Below are 23,114 nucleotides of genomic sequence, written 5' to 3' on the forward strand. Positions count from 1 at the left end.
CAGACATAAACTTAGTATTATGAGAACTTACTGCATAAAAAAGGAACAATAACAAAATGAAAGAAATAATTTACTCGGTAAATACATTTGGCCATTTGAGCAAAAAGGAAATCTATTCAGCTACTGGGATCACACTCTGCACCAAAATAAATTCCAGAGGGAGTTAAATATAAAAGACAAATTCATTAAAAGACCAGAAAGCTACATCCATAAATATGACACTTTTGGTGGAGAATAGAAATATCAACACGTAAAATTTTCAAGTATCCAGAAATAAACGTAATAAGAAATGTGTGAGATCTTTCCAAAGAAAAATTGTAAATGCTACTGGGCGGAGGCACATAAAAGGAGACTATGGGAAATATACCCTGTTTTTAGAAAAGAGACATAATGTATCATTATGGAAATTATATTTCCTTAAATTAATCTATACATTCAATACACCCCACTAAAAATGACTTTGTAACAAGTCAAGCTGAATTTAAAGCTTATATTGTAAAGTAAATATGAAGAAGAACTAAAACAAATCCTAACCAAAGGTGAGTGATAAGGGGGACTTGTGTCTATTTCACATTAAAACATATTACAAAGGCCTGGCTGGGTAGCTTAGTTGGTTAAAATGTCATCCAATACATCAAGGTTCAATTCCTGGTCAGAGAACATACAAGAAGCAACCAATGAATGCGTAAGTAAGTGAAACAACAAATCAGTGTTTCTCTCTCTTTCCCTCTCCCTCTCTAAAAAAAGAAAAGAAAAAGAAAAATCAATAATAAAAAACATATTGCCAAGGTTTGAAATTGTTAACATGATTCTTGGCAAATATCTGGAAGATGGCATCCTCCCGGGAGCGGTCCGGGGCTTCTTCAAAGTGCCTGGTGGAGACTTGGGACTGAAACCAGAATTTTATCTTTACCAAACTTGTGCTCAGGGCAATGAACTCACGTGCCTGTGTTCTCACCGGGATGCACTCACCAGACTTGTTGACATGATTCTTGGCAAATATCTGGAAGATGGCATTCTCCCATTGAGCGATCCGGGGCTTCTTCAAAGTGCCTGGTGGAGACTTAGGACTGAAACCAGAATTTTATCTTTATCAAACTTGTGCTCAGGGCAATGAATTCACGTGCCTGTGTTCTCACCGGGATGCACTCACCAGACAGGCATTCTTGCTTCTTAGAATCACAAGAATTGGCCCGAGGGCCTTGATGTTCAAAGTGAGGTTCCTGGACCAGCATCAACATCAGCCGCACTTGGGAGCTTGTCAGAAAAGGCGATATCTCTGTCCCGCCCCAGACCTAAAACCAGAACCTACCTTTCAACCAGGCACCTGGGGAGTTTTTGCACATTGCAGTTTGAGCAGTCCCACACTAGACCAGTGGTTCTCAACCTTGGCTGCACATTAGAATCACCTGGGAATCTTTTTAAAATCCCGATTTCTGGGCCTCATCCTCCGGAAATTCTGTTTCTTTGTTACTCATGTTGTGGCCTCACCCCATAACAAAGAAACAGAAGTTCCGGAGGATGAGGCCCAGAAATCAGGATTTTAAGGTGAGGTGATTCTACTGTGCAGCCAAGGTTGAGAACCACTGCACTAGACTGACTTTGTCAGTGGAATAAAATTACCTTTCACCCACCACTTATTTTCGTTGAACTAAGGCCTATATCAAAAGTGTTCTCCTCTGTACTCATTTTTTTTTTTAAATTACCAGCCCCTTCTGCACCTTCTTAGTATTTTTAATCTCTCTCTCTTAGGACATGTGCCCACTGGTCTGAAATGCCACCCTGACCAGGAACACCTGGTTTACCCTCTGGGTTGCACAGTCCTCATTCAGGCGATAAATACCAACGAACAGAGTTTCCTGCACGGCCATGGCAACAACGTCTCCTGTGTGGACGTCTCCAACAGCGGGGAGTACATTGCCTCGGGACAGGTCACATACATGGGCTTCAAGGTGAACAAACTGAAAGTAACTCACTGTGAGTCGACTTAGAGCCGCCTGCCTTAGCAAAACCGCCCCACTTGCTCGTAGGTCAGCTCTGTGCTGAAGCGCGTCTGTGAAGTATAGTAACCTCCATCTTGGGTAAAAACTGCTGTTTAAAATTTTAACCCTGCTACTCTGTAAAAATTTGCTTGCTTCATGGGGAAAATAAGACTAAAGACTACTCCCCAGTCCAGAGAGGCCATAAACTATGCCCCAGACAGGGTTGTCAGTGCTGCCGCCAGGCCAGGCCTTGAGATATGGTCTCACGGCCCTGTCCCAGCAGCACACAGGACTTTTTCTCAGAAGGTCCGGAAGTCTCATTCCAAATTTGGAAAACAAAGAGCCTAAAACGTATAAATTGAAAAGACTTCCACCATATTGGGCCCCAGAATTTGAGAAGCAAGAGTTCCTCTGGGCCCGCTCGCGTAATTAGAGATGAACAGGACTCCAAGTAAATTTGGCTTATTGATTCAGGCGCCTTCTGATTTACAATATAACATCTGTACCCTTCCTCCTCTCCCTCTTGACTCCCCCTCAGCTCCTTTTCATTCTCTCAGGCCGAGAGGGAAGGAACCTGGCAGTTCTTACACCAAATGCTGCTGCCGGTGACCGATCTGCTCAGGAATAAAGGTCACCCTTTAAAACCGTTTCCATTTTGTTGCTGTGGTGTTTGTAGGACATGATGCACTTTCTAGAAAAGTGACATCGCTATTCTTCTTCGCCGAGGGGGGCAGCCGCCTCCTCGGGTTCTTGAAAGCCTGTCCGTGACCTGACTGTGTGTTCTTTCTCCCAGGCAGATATCATCTTGTGGGATTACAAGAAAAGGGAGCTGATTGCTCGGCTGTCACTTCACAAGGGCAAAATTGAAGATCTGGCCTTTTCACCAAATGATCTGTACTTGGTATCCCTCGGGGGCCCAGATGATGGAAGGTAACGAACTAAACATGCGTAGTTATGCTCCAGGAGGCATATTTCTAGACATGCCAAGCACCTCTCCCCTCTAACATTCCCTGGTGTGTGAAAGCCTAGGAAGAAAAAACTAAACATGCTTAGTTATGTTCCAGCAGGCATGTTTCTAGACATGCCAAGCACCTCTCCCCACTCTAACATTCCCTGGTGTGTGAAAGCCTAGGAAGAAAATGCCGTAGGACCCTGGCTGGGCATTGAAATGTGCTGGGAGCTTTAGTAAATGACCGATGCCTGGCTCCACCCGCAGAGAGTCAGCTTTGATTGGCCTGGGCTTTGGGAGCAATAAAAGCTTCCACATGATTCTAATGTGCATCTAAATTCGAGAATCATTGCTATTAAAAAAAAAGAGAGAGAGAAAGATGACATCATCATCATCATTGTCATCAGCAGCAGCAGCATCAAAGGCAACAGCCGATTTTTGTGAGCACTTACTATGTGCCAGGTGTGTGCTGCACTTGAACTGCGTTACCCCGTTTAAGCCTCACAGCAACTCCATGAGGTGGGAGCTGTTGCGACCAGGAGGAACTAAAAAGCTGCCAGTGGTAAGGAGCAGAGCTGAGAGGCAAACCCTGGCGGTGCGACGCCAGAGGCAGCAATTTTAGCTTGCCTCGCCAAGACATGACCTTTGCCCTCAAGGAACTCATAGTCCAGTGAGTAGGCAGAGAATACATACAAATGAAATTGGGGGGAAGTATTTAAAAACACTACATTAGGAGGAACAATCAATGCAGTCCACACGCCTATGTAAAGAGTCTGGAGGAGAAAAATAACAATACCTGAGGTGTGCGTAGGATTCAATACTGTGGTGCTCTCTTACAGGTACTTTCTTATTTAAGCTCCATGGGTTTATTACAAATGAGATTTATCGAAAAAATGAAATTTACTTTTATGTGTAGTGATATACTGATAGTTCTGTATGCATACCAGACTTGTATAGCAAGGCCACAGAATTTTAATGAGATTTCCACTTTTAATAGGTGTTCCTTTCCCCTGTTGCGTAGTTACACCTTCCCTGGGCCATCCCCATTTGACTGTTTGTGGTAAGAAATGTACCCAGAAATCATCTATCAGTATTCTTAGTTTAACTTTAAAGCAGTTGTTCTCAGCCTTGGGTGCACATTGGAATCACCCAAGGAAATTTGCAAACTTCTGATGCCTCGTCTCAACCCCAGAGATCCCTGGAGCTTGGCAATCAGGCCCCTTCCACTTCCATGTCTTTCTGCCAGAAAGATGCCCAGGCTAGACCCAGGGGGAGAAAAAGATGGCCCTCTAGCCAAGCTTAATCTGCACATTGTTCGTCTCCTCTGTCATTTTAAGTTTGATTTTAGGCCGTCTAAAACTTGCTTGCAGAAAATTGGGGGATGTTGAGAAAAACATTCTAGAGAAAGTTTCTTTCCTAAAGAAAGAAAGAAAAACAAACCTTGCCAGGCAAGAGCATGCAATATGCCCTCCCCTGAACAGCCACGGTGGTGAGGAAGACAAGGTTCTGAGGGTTGGTTTTGGATAATCAGGGGTCAACCCTGAACCTGTGGCAGGGTCTCTTCTACCCAAACCACCTGGCTTCAACACACAGGATGAGGAACAGAAGGGGTGGTGGGGACTGTAGTAGACAGTTGACAGTTTGGATGTGCATGCTTTTAAAAAAACATTTTGTAAACTATTTATGAACCTTTTTTGCTAATAACTAATGTTATCGCACATCAGTATTGTAATGCACCCTGCTTTTTGGTAAACTTGATATCAAGAACATATTCTGTGTGTGCACACGTAGACACATGCCACATTCTTTGCAATGACTGCATGGTATTCCACTGCATGGATGTGCTGGAATTTACTCAGCCAACTCTCTCTCTATGTCAGTGCCTTTTATTTATTTTTACACTTTAAACTTATTTTTTTGAAAAATTAAAACTATCCATATCCATGGTTTATAAAGAAAGTATGTTTTCTAACTATGCAGATGGAGTCAAAATACATATTCCCTCCACCATGAAGAGCTCTACTCTCCCAAGGCACTTGGGTTCATTCTTTACAGCTCTACTGAGATATACCATATTTCACGTATCATAAAATTCATTCATTTAAGGTATACAGTTGAGTGGTTAGTTGAGTGGTTTTGTGTTTTTGTGGGGTTTTTTGCTAAAATACTTCCCCAAGGAATTTTTTACATGCTGTGTTTTGTAACCATCACCACAATCAATTTTAGAACATTGTCAACACCCCCAAAAGAAATCCCATACCCATGAGTGGTCACTCCTCATTCCCGCTCCACCACTACCCTCCCAGCCCCAGGCAACCTCTAATCTACTTTCTGTCTCTATAGATGTGCCTGCTCTGGATGTTTCTAATAAATGGAGTCATACAATATGTGGCCTTTTGTGACTGATTTACTTTATTAAGCATAATGTTTTCAAGGTTCATCCATATTGTGGCATGTATCACTACCTCATTCTTTTTTATTGTCAAATAATATTCCATTGCATGGATATACCACTTTTTCTTTATCCATTCATCAGTTGATGAATTTTTGGCTCTTTTCCACTTTTAGGCTATTATTAATAACTAGTGGCCCAGTACACAAAATTTGTGCACATTAAAAGGGAATTAATTAGAGGAAATATTTTAATATTGCTATTTGCCCTTTCTCTATAATAGATGTGTCAGAGATGAAAGAAAATTAGTAAAATGTATATGAAAAATCTCCCTCCTGTCAGAGTCTGGAGCGTGCCGCAGGACCTAGAGCAGTGATGGCGAACCTATTACACATGTCAGAGGTGACACGCGAACTCATTTTTTTTTGGTTGATTTTTCTTTGTTAAATGGCATTTAAATATATAAAATAAATATCAAAAATATAAGTCTTTGTTTTACTATGGTTGCAAAGATCAAAAAATTTCTATATGTGACACGGCACCAGAGTTAAGTTAGGGTTTTTCAAAATGCTGACACGCCGAGCTCAAAAGGTTCGCCATCACTGACCTAGAGTCAAGTCCCTACCCACCACCCACATATGCTTTGAAAACGCAGGAGACCCAGACCCAGCCGGCCACACCCGCATTGAGTGAGACCCAGACCTGGCTGGCCCCACCCCCGTCAAGCCCCACCAGGCGGGGGGTGCAGCCTCAGGTCTCCCGTGAAGCCCTGCTGAGTGGGGGGCGTGGCCTGAGGTCCCCCGGCCTGGCGCTGGTGGGGGGGCGCACAGCCTGAGGTCCCCTGGCCTGGCGCTGGTGGGGGGACACGGCATGAGGTCTCCTGGTCCAGCGCCAGGGTGGGGGGGTGCAGCCTGAGGTCCCCTGTCAAGCCCTGCTGGGTGAGGGGCATGGCCTGATGCCCCTGTCAAACCCCACGGGGTGGGGGGCGCGGCCTGAGGTTCCTCGCCCAGCCAGGCACCATGCAGCCTCAGGTCCCTGCGGTTCAGTCGTGATGTTACGGCGTCCTGGCTAATTTGCATATTCTTCTATTATAGAGATAGATGCTGCTATGAGCATTCATGTATAAGATTTTGTATGTACACATGCTTTTATTCTCTTGGGCATAAAGTACTTGGTTTTAAGAGGGTTTTTGTTGTTGTTGCTGTTGTTCATCTAGTTATCAGTATAATCTTTTAAGTGATATGTCTCTCAAATTTCCCATGTTAGATGGTAACTATCAACTTCTTACTAAGGAAAAAAAATGTATGGCTCTTACATTGTCTCCTACCTCTCCATTCTTGGAGATCTTGGTTAGACCTTGATTTTAGATTACCTGTGATCACACATTCCACATGTGTACAATTTGGGAAATATAAATAGGCATGTTTTACATTGACACGGTTTATAACATTTGTATTCTATTTCTGTGATACTTGGACTACTGACCAGAAGCTTGAGGGTGGGTCCTAGCACTCTGCTTTAACAAGCCCTCAAGTGATTCTGATACACCGTCAAGTTTGAGAATACTGCCTTAGGTTGTCCTCTTTATTGCTTTTTTTTTCCCCTGGAAAACTTCCCCAAGGGAGTTTTTTACATGATATAAATGGGGGGTCAACTTCTATGCCTTGAATGTCTGAAAATGTCTTTATTTTAGCATCGGACTTGATTGTTGCACTTGCTAGTCTCTAACGTCATAATAATTTTCCTTAAAAAAAATATTAAGTGTCACTTATTTGTCTTCTCAGATCCAGTGTGATCGAAGAGCTGTCGGGGGGAAGGGGGGTGAGGGGGGGTGTCAGTGTAATTTTGTTTGTTCTTTTGTAAGTAACCTGTTTTTCCCTTTTTTCTAGAACTACTGAAAGAACGGTTTCTTATTTTGAAAGCCCGCCTGGCCCTGACTTGTTTGTCCCTCTCGTTCTGGCAGCGTGTTGGTGTGGAGCATAGCCAAGAGAGAGGCCATCTGCGGCAGTCCTGCGGCCGGCCTCAACGTGGGCAACGCCACCGTGGTGATCTTCTCGGGGGGCTGCGACGAGATGTTTGTCACCGCGGGGAAGTACGCGTCTGCGGGCAGGGGCGCAGGGCCCATAAGCCACTTTATTTGCTTCTGCAGAAAACAGGGTCATTCCAGTGTGGGGGGACATGTTTTCCGTCCTGGAAAGATATCCTAAAGTCTTAAATATGGTTATTTGAAAATTCTGTGCTTCCCACCAGAAATATTCTGCTTATCTGCTACATCCAGTTCCGGTTCTGGTCCAGGTGTTACTGATAACACATCACCTACAATCCCTGCTCCCGGAGCGTTTTGCAGATTCGCTCACTGGGCGGTGTTTTTCCCCGCCTGCTTTTGATTTAGGTTTCATGAAATGATAGTTTGAGAATGAACTGTTCCAGGAAGTTCCAAGGGTTTGACTAGTAGCCATGTGAGATCCTTTCCAGTAGGGGACCAAGGTCTGAACCGAGGCCAGCATCTGCTTAACCGCAAAAATTAATTTACAGACTCCCCAGCCTATATGAAGTCATCCTATTTCATGCCACGTATCAGTTCAAAGGTCAAACATCTGTGAATGTCGGGTGGCAGTATACAGAAGTCTACGTTGGCTGGAACTATCCTTTCTGGCCCACCTGCGGTTTCCCGTCTAGAGGGACACACAGTGTCGCCTGCTTCTCCGCCAGAGCCAAGCATTTGTGCTGCTCTGCCCTGTACTGCTTCCTGTCCCCACCTGGTGATGCGTGGCACACATTTGTCCCCTGGATAACAATGTGGAGGGGCCTATTCAGAAGCCATGACACGACTGGCTGGGATGGCAGCCAGCCCCTAAGGAGCGAATCTGACTAGGGCGGTACTCGGACCCTGAAGCAGCTGACCACGTCCCGCCCTGTCTCCAGGGGCTGGTGACCATGAGGCTCTTCAGCTCCGTTCAGGTTTCAGCCAGTGGACGAGGCCTTTATGTGATGGGGTCGCTCTGCTCCTCGACAGCTGTGTAAGCTGTAAGCATCAACCAATTCTGACATCTGAGGACAACATTTCTCCAGGGGTCAAACTTGAATTTGAGTCAAAACAGAAGTTTTTAGGATAAGCATGCAGGAGTCAAACTTGAATTTGAGTCAAAACAGAAGTTTTTAGGACAATCTCTAACCTAGGTCTGCTTTAATTTCATGTGACCCTGATGACTGAGAAAAAGCACTCTGAAGTAAGATTTCTGGGATGGTGCCCTGACCCTGGGCTCTCCACGATGCTCCCAAGTTCAGGGGTTCCATGCCATTGTCTCCAAGAGATATCCTGCAAATCCCAGTATTTCAGCCTCCAAATGCCAGCTAGCAGGAAGGCCATGGAAAAGCTCTTTTTCTTTTTAGTTTAGAAAGTACATTCAAAATACTTATCGAACACTTAATTATGTGAATAACTCTGGGGGCTAAAGGAAAAGAAAAACTGAACTTGATCAATAGATTTTTTTTAACATTTTCTGTCTTAAGATATTAGCTAAAGTCTTGGTGATGTTGATCATGATATATTTATACAATTATTAAGTCAGATGAACTCAACATACAAGGATGAACTATCACCTGCCTGCCAGGTCTTGTGTTCGGTGCTGATTTTGTTGGACTTTTTGTTGCTTAGTCTCATTTCTCCTTCCTTGAAGACAGGACTCCCCATAATGAAGTCCTTCCTTTTAAAAAACTTCCTCACAGATCAATACCTATGAACTCCGGTTTGCTCTTCGTTTGTTTCCTTGTTTATTTGTAAGTCTTTCTGTTTTCACTCTAGTGGGCAGAGTGTATGCTTCAAAGTGAGAGAGCCGGGTGCGAGTCCTTGCTCTGGTGTATGCAGCCTCTGCCTTTTCTCGTGTGGAGAGTTGGGGGATCATAGCCCTTCCCTGCAGGGCGGTTGTGACCATCAAATGGAAGACCTTCGGTAGAGCACTAGACTATAAGAAACCCTCAAATATAGCTAGTTCTCTTCTCTTTAGCTTCAAGACATACAGGAAACAGAGAAGAGGCGACGTGGTTGTTAAATGGGCACCCAGTTGATTGTGAATTTCTTTCCTGTAGTGGGACAATTCGAGTATGGGAACTGGATCTCCCAAATAGAAAAATCTGGCCAACTGAGTGCCTAACAGGACAGATGAAAAGGATAGTCATGTGTATTACAGTAAGTATTACTGTGTTGTTTTAACGAACTATTAGTGCAAATTCCTGTTAACTGCAGTGACCAAGGGGTGTGTGTGTGTGTGTGTGTGTGTACATGTACCTTGGGCTTGGGTAGGCAGGGGAGGTCTGGACATATGAGATAGTGAGCGAGGAGGTACAGGTGAGGGAGAGTCTCAATTCTGGAGCTCCCGTCAGAAGTCAGAGAGGAGCTGGACTAGACTAGACACAACGCCGGGTAGGTCTTGTAATACTGGGACCTGGGCTGACACACGGAGGGAAGCAGTGTGGCCAGAAGGAGGCACATCGCCGTGCCACTTATGTTATCTCTGCCACTGGAAATGAAGTTTCTAACAATGCAAGTCATTGTTGAAAAGCAGTCTTTCCACAAAGAGGAATGATTCATATGTTTTCAAGGTGGATTCATACACGTAGATTTGTAACTCCATTCTCCATTGACTTGTTCCTCTCGTCTAGCGCATAGTCCTTTTATGAGATAGCCTTTGGAAAATAGGAGATAAAGCAAATGCCTGTTCTCTTTGGAGGAGTACAGCTGCATCCTAGGAGCCCTTTGGAGGAGTCTCGGGAGATGGAGCCCACAGGGTATGCACACTAACCTCAGACACAGATAGACTTCCCGTGAGATGCACAGGCTAAATGGAGTCTAAGCTTTCCGCCAGTTCTGAGTCCAGCCTCGAGCTTCTCTTACCCTCCTTTGGGTCTGAGAAAATAAGAAGTAGCCATGCGTGCCTTTGTAGGTCTTGGTGTTTCAGAGAAAGCTCATCCCATCCCTGACCGGGCTCATGGGCGTCACTGGGGAAAGCCAGGTCTTCAGGTTTCTTTGTCCTCTGACCCCTAGATGCCCAGTGATGACAGCTTCTTCTACCTGGGCACCACGACTGGAGATATTCTAAAAATGAACCCTAGGACTAAACTGATGGCAGACACCGGGCCCGTGAAGGACAAATTCAGTCTGGTGAGTGGAGACCTTCGCAGTCCGCTCTGCTTTGCTGTTTTCCATTGATGTCTTCCCTTCGCGGCCGATGCAGACTCTAGTTAAGGAAGAGTCTGTGGAAAAAAAGAAAAGTCTGTGACCTACCGAAGGCCACACCTAAATTTGCAAGTTGCATGGCCTAGTTCTCTAGGCCCTCATCTCTGTTTATATTCGGAGCAAAGGCATTCTTAGGTATCCTCAATTAGGGCATCTGAACCACACCTTTTCCCCATCTTCAAAACACAGGGCCTGGGGCTTGTGATTTGTAATCATGTTGGTCCCAGCATGTGGGCAGCCTGTTGCCATGTGCAAGAGAAGCATGCTCTTTGATCTATAAGATGATAGGCACATATAACCTTTTAAATCTAATAGCTAGATCTTAGATTTCAGCCTTGGCCAGCATTAGAAGTCATGAGAAGACCTAGAAATTGTCTATTGTTTATATTTGCAGAATTGCTAAGAATTCTGGTAAAAAGTCCAGTGAGAGATGTTGCTATTTAACCAAAATAAAAAGTCTACAATCAAAGGATAACTGTACAGAGTGAATGCTGCTATTCCCAGTACCCCCAGAAAGTTACAAGGGTTGTTTCTACTCAACTTTGAATGTGAAAGCTGGTGCACCTGCCTATGTCATGTCTGATCATGGAACAGATGGTTCTAATTAAACTTAGATACCTTCCATCAGACATTCCCAAGAAGTTTTAAAATACTGCACTGTGTTCCTGGAACTATGCCAGAGTGTTCTGTGTTGTTGTTTTTTAATCCTCACCCAAGGATATGTTTTTATTGATTTTTAGAGAGAGAGAGGAATGAGAAAGAGAGAGAGAGAGAGAGAAACATCGATCGATTGCCTCCCATACGAGTCCCAACTGGAGATCAAACCGGCAACCTTTTGGTGTATGGGACAACACTCTAACCAGGGTCATGTCAGTTTTCTTAATCATATAATCATTTAATATTCAAAATTTTGAGGCGATGCACAAAAATGGAAGAAAGCTGTAAGTAGAAAAGAGTTTAGAAATCATCCTATAGGAGGTTGAGATGTAGTCTAGATAATGTCTTTTCAAATTATTATTAGGGGAGGGATTCTGATATATTAAATAGATGATAAAACAGATCAGGTTAAGGAAGGCAAGGCTGGGAGTGCTGCCAGTTCCAACTCCAGAGCCCCCCCAAAGGGCTCCACAGAACACAATATGAAAACTGCTGGCCATTTTTGCCTCCCAGCACTTGGGCTCTAAGTGCCTCCCCAGAAAAGATGCTGGCTGTCTTAGTGTTCCTCTAGCCTTTGTCACTTTGGTGCTATCCATAGCGGCACTAGGAATGCTTTCACTCCCAACCATCGGGCCTGATGGCCAATTCCACAAAGCTACGATTCCATATGCCTTTCATGCCAGTGAAAAGAAAACCATTGTTGTGGGACGAAGGGTTAGGAGATATCACTGAAGACATTTGGTTGGAAAATCAAGTGATCTTGATACCCATTTTGAAATTCTACTTAAATCTTTGCTCTACAGTTAAAAAGGTAAAAAGTTAAAATGGTTTCAAGTGGGCCTATTAGGCAGACAGTACTAAAATGATGATGATGTGATGATTGTAACAATAACATTAAACACACTTCCCTTGCATTATTTCATTTGATCCTTGCCACAGTCTAATGAGATCAGTACCCTTTTTATCCATTCTTTACAGATGAGGAAACTAAGGCACTTACCATTTAGGGCAGCGGTTCTCAACCTGTGGGTCGCGACCCCTTTTGGGGTCGAACGACCCTTTCACAGGGGTCGCCTAAATACATCCTGCATATCAGATATTTACATTACAATTCATAACAGTAGCAAAGTTACAGTTATGAAGTAGCAATGAAAATAATTTTATGGTTGGGGGTCACCACAACATGAGGAACTGTATTAAAGGGTCGCGGCATTAGGAAGGTTGAGAACCACTGTTATAGATTAAGCTTCTACTGCTGGACGTTTGTAGCTTTTCACCAATTTGGCATATTTGGGGCAATATTTCTTCAAATATTTTTTTCTGCCCTTTCTCTCTTTTCCTGTGTTGCTTAGACATATTCACCACCAATTTTAATCTCTTCCAAGTCACCTTTGCAAACTAGAGAAGAAATTAAATGGAAATTAGTTATTTCTACTCACTGTTGCTTAGAGATGTGTTGCAAACTTTTGAAATTTGTTAATTGTTGGACCATATAGAATTGCTCCTTTGAAGTCATGTTATGCTTAATCCAGCATCTGGGTCCCTCAAAGACAGCCTGCATATCTATTTACATTACAATTCATAACAGTAGCAAAGTTACAGTTATGAAGTAGCAATGAAAATAATTTTATGGTTGGGGGTCACCACAACATGAGGAACTGTATTAAAGGGTCGCGGCATTAGGAAGGTTGAGAACCACTGATTTAGGATCTCATGGCTAGCAAGTGTTAGAACTGAGACACGAACCTAGGCAGACTCCAAAACCTGTCACTTGAACAATATCATCTATAGTTTCAAAGAGTTTATTTAGAAATCACATATATGTAACTTTGAGGTTCTGTTGAGCTCTTTATCTCTTACTTCCCCAAGTCCCTGAACAAATGCTAAGAATATGTACGAGGGCTGTCTCTTCATCGGCCAGGCATTCACCCTGTTGTCCTGCTATGGTACTTTTGGTTCATGCCTTCGTATTCTTGAGCCTTGGTTTCTCTTCTCCAACGTCATGAGGTGAATTTTGAACCAGAACAGGCAAAATTCAATTTAATGTAACTTGAAAGAACATGATATTTGTTTGATAATATTCAAACTTGATTAAGACACAAGCTTATAAAGTAATGGGCTGTATTATTATTGAAAGTTTTAAAATGTAATATTGGTCAAGCACATTTTTACATTAGAACTTTATAGTAGGTGCTTCAAAATGGCCATCATGCATCCCCAAACTCTGAAGATGGCTTTGAATGTAAATGCTCTCTATTATTTGTCAGATGATGTACTGTGTGCTTTAGTTCATACAATAAAGTCACCAGACAATAAGGAGTCTTCTCTGGATGTCCAGCATGGTCTCTCTGCATCACATATGTATGTAATACTCTTTGTAATACTTTAAGCAATAAAACAAAATTAAAAAAAAAAGAGTCAAGTGAAAATGGTGGCACCTGAGGAACAAATGCTGCTGGGGCTCTGCTTGCCCCTCTGCTCTACCTTCATCTGAGTGGATAGAAAGTGTTAATTTTTTAGTATATTTTCCCTGCACATGTGTTTTAAAGGGAGGAAGTCTGCTCCTTGCAGGACCAGGAGGCTACTTCCCGCACAGGAGCTCGTGGTTGGCACTGAGCCCTTTGGGCCAGCCCCGCAGTGCATCACAGACAACCCCTGCAGGGGCTTCATCCAAGCCACGTGTGGCAGCATTGACATGACCCTGGCCACGCCCACTGTGCCAGGCCATGCATTGTCTTAATGATGAACACAGTTGGCCTTTTTCATGATGCTTTCTCTCCCCCTAGGGAGTGACAGCGATCAAGTGCCTGAAGATGGGGGCGTTACTGGTGGGCTCTGGAACCGGGTTGCTGGTCCTCTGTAAAAGCCCCAGCTACAAACCCATCAAGTAAGTTCCAGGCCCCACAGGGCTGGGATGGGGAGAGACCCACCAGAGGGAGGTTTGCTTAAAGCCCACAAAAACTGATATTGGCAAAGTGATATTTGGTTAAGGAATTTCTTTTTTTCTTTTTAAATATATTTTATTGATTTTTTTTACAGAGAGGAAGGGAGAGAGATAGAGAGTTAGAAACATCAATGAGAGAGAAACATCGATCAGCTGCCTCCTGCACATCTCCCACTGGGAATGTGCTCGCAACCCAGGTACATGCCCTTGACCGGAATCAAACCTGGGACCTTTCAGTCCGCAGGCCGACGCTCTATCCACTGAGCCAAACCAGTTTCGGCGGTTAAGGAATTGCATCTTGCTGTTAAAATGAGTAATTGGAATCACAGTAGATGGCGGTTTCTCTGCCAATGAAAAGATAATGGCTTATGTTGAATCAAACCAAAGTAGTCCACTGTTACCCAGGGAAATGCTTCTCTTCTAATACACACATGTCTTTATTTAGTTAATACATTGAGCCATGACAGCGGAAATAAGCTGTTATAAACTTATTCAACAAATAACCTCAAATTTCAAACTTTCAAAATTGGTTTATTCAATGAAATGTCTTATGCAATGGGTATCCATTATGTACCCCTTAACTGTTATGTTAGTAGTTAATGCATTTGAATACAAATTCTAATAAAAATAGCCAACATTTACCACCCATTTCTCTGTACCAGATACTATGCTATGTACTTTGCTTGGCTTATCTAAATTAAAGAAAATGAAATAAAACTTTATACATTGTTATTAACAAGTATTTGTTGAACACCTCTTCCATCCAAACCAATGTGCTAGATGCTGTTAAAAAATAAAGAAGCTGCCTAGCTGGTTTGGCTCAGTGGATAAAGCGTCAGCCTGCAGACTAAAGGGTCCCAGGTTCGATGCTGGTCAAGGGCACATGCCTGGGTTGCGGGCTCATTCCCAGTAGGGGGCATGCCGGAGGCAGCCAATCAATGACTGTCATCATTAATGTTTCTATCTCTCCCTTTCCCTTCCTCTCTGAAATAAATAAAAAAAAAAATATTAAAAATAAATAAATGAATGAATGAATGAATGAATAAATAAATAAATAAATAAATAAATAAGCTAAGGTATGGTCTTTGCCTTCCAGAACTTACAGTCTGGTTTGGGGATAAGGATATATATACAGGGTGTCCCCCCCAAAATGTATATACACTTAACAGCTGATAGCTCAATTTTGAAAATGAAATGTATTTTAATAAACACTGCCTTTATAATTATTCAAAGTGCATATGTACATTTTTGAGGATACCCTATATAATAAAGAGCTAATATGCTAATTAGACTGAACAGCAGAACGACCGCCCCGGACATCCTTCCGGACAACCGTCCAGACGAGGCCAGGGTTGTGAGGGCTGGCCTGGGCTGCTGCGAGGGCCGAGCCCCTTGCACAAATTTCATGCATCAGGCCTCTAGTGTGTGTGTGTGTGTGTGTGTGTGTGTGTGTGTGTGTGTGTGTGTGTGTGTGTGTGTGTGTATTTATACTATCTTATTGACCAAATGGTAGAATAACCAGTTGCTATGATGCACACTGACCAGCAGGGGGCAGACACTCAATGCAGGAGCTGCCCCCTGGTGGTCAGTGCACTCCCACAGGGGGAGCGCCACTCAGTCAGAAGCTGGGCTCAAAGCTGGCAAGCGCAGCAGTGGTGGCGGGAGCCTCTCCCGCCTCCACAGGAGCACTAAGGACCCCTCGGGGGATGTCTGACTGCCAGCTTAGGCCCAGGCCTAAGCCAGCAAGCAGACATCCCCCCAGGGTTCCCGGACTGCAAGGGCTGAGGGACCCTTCCCACTCCAATGCATGAATATATATGAAAAAGTCACTATAATATAAGGTAATATACAAGCACTTCATGGTCCAGATAAAGTAAAGTATCTCATAGGTTTTGTAAAGACACTTAGAGAGGGGTGTGATCTTGTCGGAATGACGAGGTCAGAGGAGCAGAGGCAGAATTTGAATTTAGCTTCAACAAAAGCCAGAAACCCAGACATGTTCCACGTGGTCCTTGACAGCTCCATGGGAGTCAGGGGTAGTTCCATACACGTTGTAGGCATGAGCATCAGTTGTCTTCATTGGCACAAATCTGTACTAAGAATATGTACCAGGTGCTATTCTAGGTGCTTGGGACACATCGATAAACAAAGTAAACAAAGAGGAAGAAAAAAAATCCCTGCCCGCATGGAGCTTACATTCTAGCAGGAGGGAAAAGACAAACACGAAACAAGTACTGAAGGGCGATGAGAACCATGGATATACATCGGGGAGGATGCAGGGTTAGGGCAGCGGTTCTCAACCTGTGGGTCGAGACCCCTTTGGCGGTCGAACGAACCTTTTCACAGGGGTCGCCCAAGACCATCCTGCATATCAGATATTTACATGACGATTCATAACAGTAGCAACATTACAGTTATGAAGTAGCAACAAAAATAATTTTATGGTTGGGTCACAACATGAGGAAGGTATTTAAAGGGCCAGAAGGGCCCTAACCGGTTTGGCTCAGTGGATAGAGCATAAAAAAACAAAGGGCCCGAAGGTTGAGAACCACTGGGTTAGGGGGATTTGGGCGTAAGGGGAGGCGGGAACAGGTTGTAATTTGAAATCCAGAGCTCAGCATAGGTCTTATTGAGACTGTGTTTGGACCAGTTATGTGTTTTTGTGAAGGGGAAAAAGGAAGGGAGGCAACTTAAGAACCATGTTGGGGTGGATTCGGATACATGAAGTGAAAATAGAAAATTACCCCCCTAATTATTTAACCCCTTATTTTTAATGCACAAGTGTTCCCACTGTATGAAGATAGACTCCAAGCAATTACCACAAGGTTTGTGCTCTAAGCATCCCCAAAATAACCCTGTGTGAAGCACAGGCTCCAACTGGATGCTGTGATTTCTGCCTCCTTGGGTTTGAGACCCCCTAATTACTTAACCCCTTATTTTTAATGCACAAATGATCCCACTGTATGACTCCAAGCAATTACCACAAGGTCTGTGCTCTAAGCATCCCCAAAATAACCCTGTGAGAAGCACAGGCTTCAACTGGATGCTGTGATTTCTGCCTCCTTGGGTTTGAGAATACGCTCACACAAGAAGTCATGGGACTAGCCGTGTGCTAACACAGACCACTGGCCTTGGCCCTGTAGCCCTGGGCTTCACCTTGTCCTTTAGGGAGCCCAGATGCCAGTATTTAGCCAATAGTTCTTGGCCTCTCCCTGTGGGCTCCGTATGTCACCTCCGTTATCTCTAATCTTCACTGCAACCCTGAAAAAAAGGGGTTATTCTGTGGTTGAGTAAACTGAGGCCCCGAGTCACAGGGCTCTAGTCAGTGAAGGAGCTGGAATATGACTTGGGGTCTTCCCTTTCTTCACTTACTGTTCTATGTCCCACCAACACATGAATCTCTGTGCACAGGAACCCCCATGGAATTCTTATTGTCAAAACTAAATTAGTTGCAGAGAAGGCGGGGTTTCTAAGGCCTCATTTATTTACATATTCTTTTTTTTAAGCTTATACTCACTATGCATTTGGGGAGCAGGGGGATTGGAAAGTGGAAGAAGATAACATAATCGCTGTATGTTCTGATGAAGATAGCCATGATTAGCATTTTACTTCTTCTTGTCTGTGTTATTCATATAATTTTAAAAATCATTGTGCTTATTTGGTATATAAAATTTTATATTCTGATATTTTACTTAATGCAAACAGTATAAACATTGTTAATGTTACTATATAATCTTTAAAAATTTTTTTTGATAATTTATATACATAAATTTCATAAGCTTTTAAACATGATTTTAATGACTAGGCAAATATTCTTTAAAGTTGCTGTCGCGTAGATCATCTAATTATTCCATTATAATTATTTAGGTTGCTTCCAATTTTTCACTCTTTTAAATAAGGTTATAATAACATCCTTTGACATAAGGGTTTCCCCCACCCCCCCCACCCCGATTTTAGGATCATTTTCTAAAAATGGATTCATGGAGTATTTAATTGCCATGGTCATTTGTGCCTATATGCCTGTCTGGAACATTCCCTCTATTCAAATCCTACCACATTGCACAACCCATTTCAAACTATATCTCACTGATGAAGATTTCCTGTTGTAACCTATGCTTGACCATGGGTACCCAATATTGTACCTCCTGCCTTTCTAACTGTGTCACCTCCTTGAAGTCATTTCCCAGGTCATGTGCCTGTTTTGTGTCCTCTGTAATGCTTCAGATGGTTAATAAATAATTGTTAAGTGACACTGCTTTACCTTTTTGCTTCTCCTCAAAGGAAAATCCAGTTACAAGGTTGCATCACCTCTATCACGCTCCGAGGGGAAGGACACCAGTTTTTTGTAGGAACAGAAGAATCGTACATCTATCGAGTCAACTTCACAGATTTCAAAGAGACTCTCATTACCACTTGTCACTTTGAAGCTGTAGAGGACATTGTCTTTCCATTGTAAGTAGAAGAGGAAAATATTTTCACCCCTAAAAACAATAAGAACATGAAGATTGAGTGTAGTGTCCAAAGAAATTGAATTTTATTAATACACGTTAACATCTATTAACATAATAAGTCATAATAGATTATGATTTTTTTTCTCTTTATTGTGCCCCAGTTTGACTCCTTTTTCATATCCAGATTGGAAGGATCTGTACTTTTTTACATATTGGTATTTTTTAAATCTATTTATAAGTTGTCCTTAAAAAAATATCTAACAGACCAATTACTCTGAGATTCTCTTCCTTGTCCACAATCTTATATTTTCTCATAACTAAGCAAAAAAGTGTTTTGAATTATTTGCAAACATGAATTCTAGCACCCTTTTCATTTTCTTCTTTGAAATTTTAATGAGTCTTTACAGGAAAAGTTTCATTTAGCCTCTTTTAATATAAATATTTTACAATGTATTTTATTTCAAGAAATGTTACCTACTATCCTCCAGTCTACCAGGACATCAAAAGACTTCTTTATTGACATTTTCCTTGTCCCAACCCTTCCTCAAGGGAAAGGACTACAGAAGATCATTCACAGATGATTTGTGGGCATCAGATGCCATTTTACGTAAGAAACCGGCGGGACCATCAGGCCTTGAGATAATTGGTGCCCAGGAGGCATCCTTTCTGCTATCCCATGAAACACATGTTAGTGTCAAACATACATCGAAGGAACACTGTGCATCTTCTATGGCTGCATCTCATATTCTCTTGGTGCTTTCTTTTCAGTGGCACTGCTGAGCTATTTGCCACCTGTGCCAAGAGGGACATCAGAGTGTGGCACACACTGTCCAACAGGGAGCTGCTGCGGATCACTGTACCCAACATGACCTGCCACAGCATTGATTTCATGAGAGATGGCAAGAGCATCATTTCCGGTAATGTCGACGTACTCAGATGTGGCGTCCAGCTCTGGCTGTGGCTCTGGATCTTGTCATTCTCATCACAAGCTAGTCTCTACCTGTGGATAACCTGAAACAGCCACCTGCTCCTTGCTTCTAATCTAGCCTCTCTTTGGCGTTCCCTTCCAGCTGGCAGACTTTCTGTGCTAGGAAGCACCAAATTTCTCTTCTCCCGAATTGCTACACATGGCATGTAGCTTTCGCTCTAGCAGGGAAATTTACCAATTCGATTACAGAATGGATTTCAACCCTTAGTGAGTGCAAGGCACTTGTGTTAGAACCTCTTATGTTGTTCAAAGGATAAAATCCTGACTTTAAGTTATATCCCAAAGGAAATTTATTTTTAATTTGGTTATTTTATATCAAAATATCTCTATATATATAAAAGCCTAATAAGCAAGTTGTCCCCTCTGGAGTTCAACCAGGAGACCGGGAGTTTGATCGCTCGCTATGACATGCACTGACCACAAGGGGGTGACGCGGAACGAAGGTAGGCCCTGGCCAGTGCAGTTGGGGAAGGGAGGCCCCAGCTGGCAGCTGGCAGCCAGAAGGCCCCGATTGGTCCTGATCACCAGCCAGGCCGAGGGACCCTACCCATGCATGAATTTCGTGCACCGGGCCTCTAGTTTTAACATAAATTATAAGGATAACAATATTCCATTTATAAATATTTCAGTATACATCTCTAAAAATAATATTTTCCTATAAAATAATAATTTCTTAATATCTTATTATTTTAATCCATGTAAAATTTTCCTCAGTCGTCAAAAAGTAGACTCAGTGGTTGATATCAGTGAAGAGTGAAGTGGGTCTTTAGGTGTAGCTAGTAAAGTAGTGACATCAGAAACCCATCTCATCCCTCTTTTCTCGGCTCTGCTGCCTCCATGTTGGCCTCTCCCTTGGGCATTTTCTTTCTCCACATAGAGGCCACCAGGAGTTCCTGGCTTACATTACACTCCAAGCTAACAAACATTCAGGTCATCATCACCTCCTCTTTCTCTTATACCCCATATTAATTTGCCCCTAGTGATTCCTCCTTCAGAGTATATCCAAGATTCCATCACTTCTCATCATTTTCACCCTTGTCTCAGTCACCATCATCTCTCTCCTAGGTTAACCCTAGTAGCTTCCTACCAGGTCTGCCTACTTCTGCCCCTGCCCACCACCCTTCTCCCTCAGTCTATTCTCAGCGCAGAAGCCAGAAATCTGCTTTTAAAGTTAAAGTCAGATCATGCCATGTCTAGGCTTCAAAGGTATTTTACTTTTATAGAATAAAGTACAAAGTCCCTGAAATTGCCTACAAGGCCCTACATGACCTTCTCACCTCCCCAACCTTCACCTTCTTATCTCTGACTTTGTCTCTTCCCAGTCACCCCCACTAGCCGTACTTGTTTCTTTGCCATTCTTCACACACACTGCATATAAGATCTTTGGTCTAGCTGTCCAGTCTGCCTGGAATGTTTCTTCCCCAGATAGCCCCATGACTCCATTCTTCTCCCCCTCACTTCCTCAAGTTTTTGATGAAATGAGATCTGTCTAGAGCATCCTATTTAACATTGCTAAGGTCAAGAGGTGACACTAAAGATGATGGGAAGGAGCCAGCCATTTAAAGATGTGGGGGAAGAACATTCCAGGTAGAGGGGACAGCAAGAACAAAGACCTTGAAGTGGGAAATAGCTTGGTGTACTTGAGGACTAGAAATATGACCAGTGTGTCTGGATCTTAGTAGGTAATGTTGGGGTCAGCGTTCAGGAGAGTGGTAGGAGAGGAGGTTGAATGTTTTCAAAGTTCTTGATCCAGGAGGTAACATGGTTTGAAGAGATTCACCTTGACCCCTGCATAAATAATTGGTTCTAGGAGAGCAAGAGGCTGAGGCCAGGGATGAAGCCCAGGAGAGAGGTGCTGATGGCTTAGGTGCAGATGGTCCCAGAGGATGAGTTCAGATTCAGGGTGTTGAACTTTAGAGCTGTTGGGACTTGCCAATGGGTTAGATGTTGGGTGGATGGAATAGTGAGGAATCAAGAATGACTCTGAAGTTCTTGGCTTGAGTTCTTGAGTGGCAAGTTTTATTGAGATGCGGAAGATGGTGGGAGTGGAGGAAAGAGCATCAGGGTTTAAAGATGTGGGGAGGGGTGAGAAGCCAACATTTATTTGGGGATGCTAAATTATACAGCCCAGGTGCTATATCCAACAGCTAGTTGAATATAACAAGTTTTGCAGCTCATGGGAGAGTAGGAGCTGGTCTCCTTCCTTCCTCCCCACTCCAACTTCTCTCCATTGAAGTAGGGTGTACATGGAGGCAGATTTAACTAAGGCCACTCATTTCCCTCAGCCAGGTGTGACCAGTTTGGGGAGTCAGGGGAAAAGGTGATAGGATTCCTGGCAATTGGCGGGGGACTGGCCTCTTTCCTCCATCACCACCACTGCTCCACAATCCTGAATTTCCCTTATGATTTCGGACAGCAACAGTCTGCAGAGAGAGTATGATATACTGATCTTGCCTGCCTTTTGTTTTCCTTTCATGACAGCCTGGGATGACGGTAAAATTCGAGCCTTCGCCCCAGAGACAGGCCGCTTAATGTATGCCATTAACAATGCCCACAGGATCGGCGTGACGGCCATCTCTACCACCAGCGACTGTAAAAGGATCATCAGTGGCGGTGGGGAAGGAGAGGTAGAGTCTTTTTAAAAATAGCCCTCAATTTAGTGTGACTGCCTCATTGTTTGATTTTTTTTTTTAAATCTGCTCTACAAGTCAGGCAGGCCCAAATTAAAATTGTGACGAAACCCTAAACTACACCATAAATTCAAATTCAAATAATATAAATCCTCATATAAATACATTTGTTCACAGAAAGGACATTTGAGATACAGACATGAAAGTGTTCTGTATGGAATTGAACTATGAATCCAAGTTGTGTTTTGCCTGAGTTTTGGAATACATGCTTGTTCTCTCCCTTCAAAGACCATAGTTACATAAATTGTCTTTATCTTATCCTTTATGTACTTATTTATTTATTTATCTTTATTTTATCCTCACCCAAAGGTATGTTCATTGATTTGAGAGAGAGAGAGAGGAAGGGAGCGGAAGAGTGAGAAACTTTGATGTTAGAGAAAAACATCCATCGGTTGCCTCCTGTTTGCACCCCAGCCTGGGATGGAGCAGCAACCTAAGTATGTGCCCTGACTGGGAATGGAACCTGCAAACTTTTGGTGTGCAGGATGACTCTCCAGCTAGCTGAGCCACCCAGTCAGGGCTTTATTTTATCTTTTAAAGGAGATGCTATTTTTAGAATCCATTCTTTAAACTGCCCAGATGTTTTGACCATTATTTTGAAATGATTACACTTGCCCTCTTCCTTCCATCATGCTGATGAGCCTACAGCATCTCTCACTCAGACATTCATCTTAGTGTCTCCCTCCCTTACTCCCCAGCTGGTTTCCTATCCCACAGCCTTCCCTTTCTGGACATGGGACATTTTCTTTGCCTTTCTTTTCTCCATGCTACCATAGGAATGACATCAGCGAGAAGAAAGACACTGCATGTTGATGCAGCCTTTAG

The 23,114-nt window shown here is 43.1% G+C and overlaps 1 protein-coding gene across 1 annotated transcript in view; it reads left to right on the forward strand.

Annotated features, from left to right (window-relative positions):
* Positions 1 to 23,114, forward strand: part of CFAP52 (cilia and flagella associated protein 52) — a 38,628-nt gene that overhangs the window by 6,301 nt on the left and 9,213 nt on the right. The window contains exons 2-10 of the mRNA XM_005878801.2: positions 1,753 to 1,952; positions 2,776 to 2,912; positions 7,287 to 7,415; positions 9,413 to 9,512; positions 10,368 to 10,484; positions 14,003 to 14,103; positions 18,442 to 18,612; positions 19,380 to 19,528; positions 22,081 to 22,226. Of these exons, the coding sequence (XP_005878863.1) occupies positions 1,753 to 1,952; positions 2,776 to 2,912; positions 7,287 to 7,415; positions 9,413 to 9,512; positions 10,368 to 10,484; positions 14,003 to 14,103; positions 18,442 to 18,612; positions 19,380 to 19,528; positions 22,081 to 22,226 (1,250 nt within the window). The remainder of the gene's footprint in view (positions 1 to 1,752; positions 1,953 to 2,775; positions 2,913 to 7,286; positions 7,416 to 9,412; positions 9,513 to 10,367; positions 10,485 to 14,002; positions 14,104 to 18,441; positions 18,613 to 19,379; positions 19,529 to 22,080; positions 22,227 to 23,114) is intronic.

Source organism: Myotis brandtii, unplaced genomic scaffold, assembly GCF_000412655.1.
Source record: "Myotis brandtii unplaced genomic scaffold, ASM41265v1 scaffold573, whole genome shotgun sequence".
NCBI classification, from domain to species: Eukaryota; Metazoa; Chordata; class Mammalia; order Chiroptera; family Vespertilionidae; genus Myotis; species Myotis brandtii.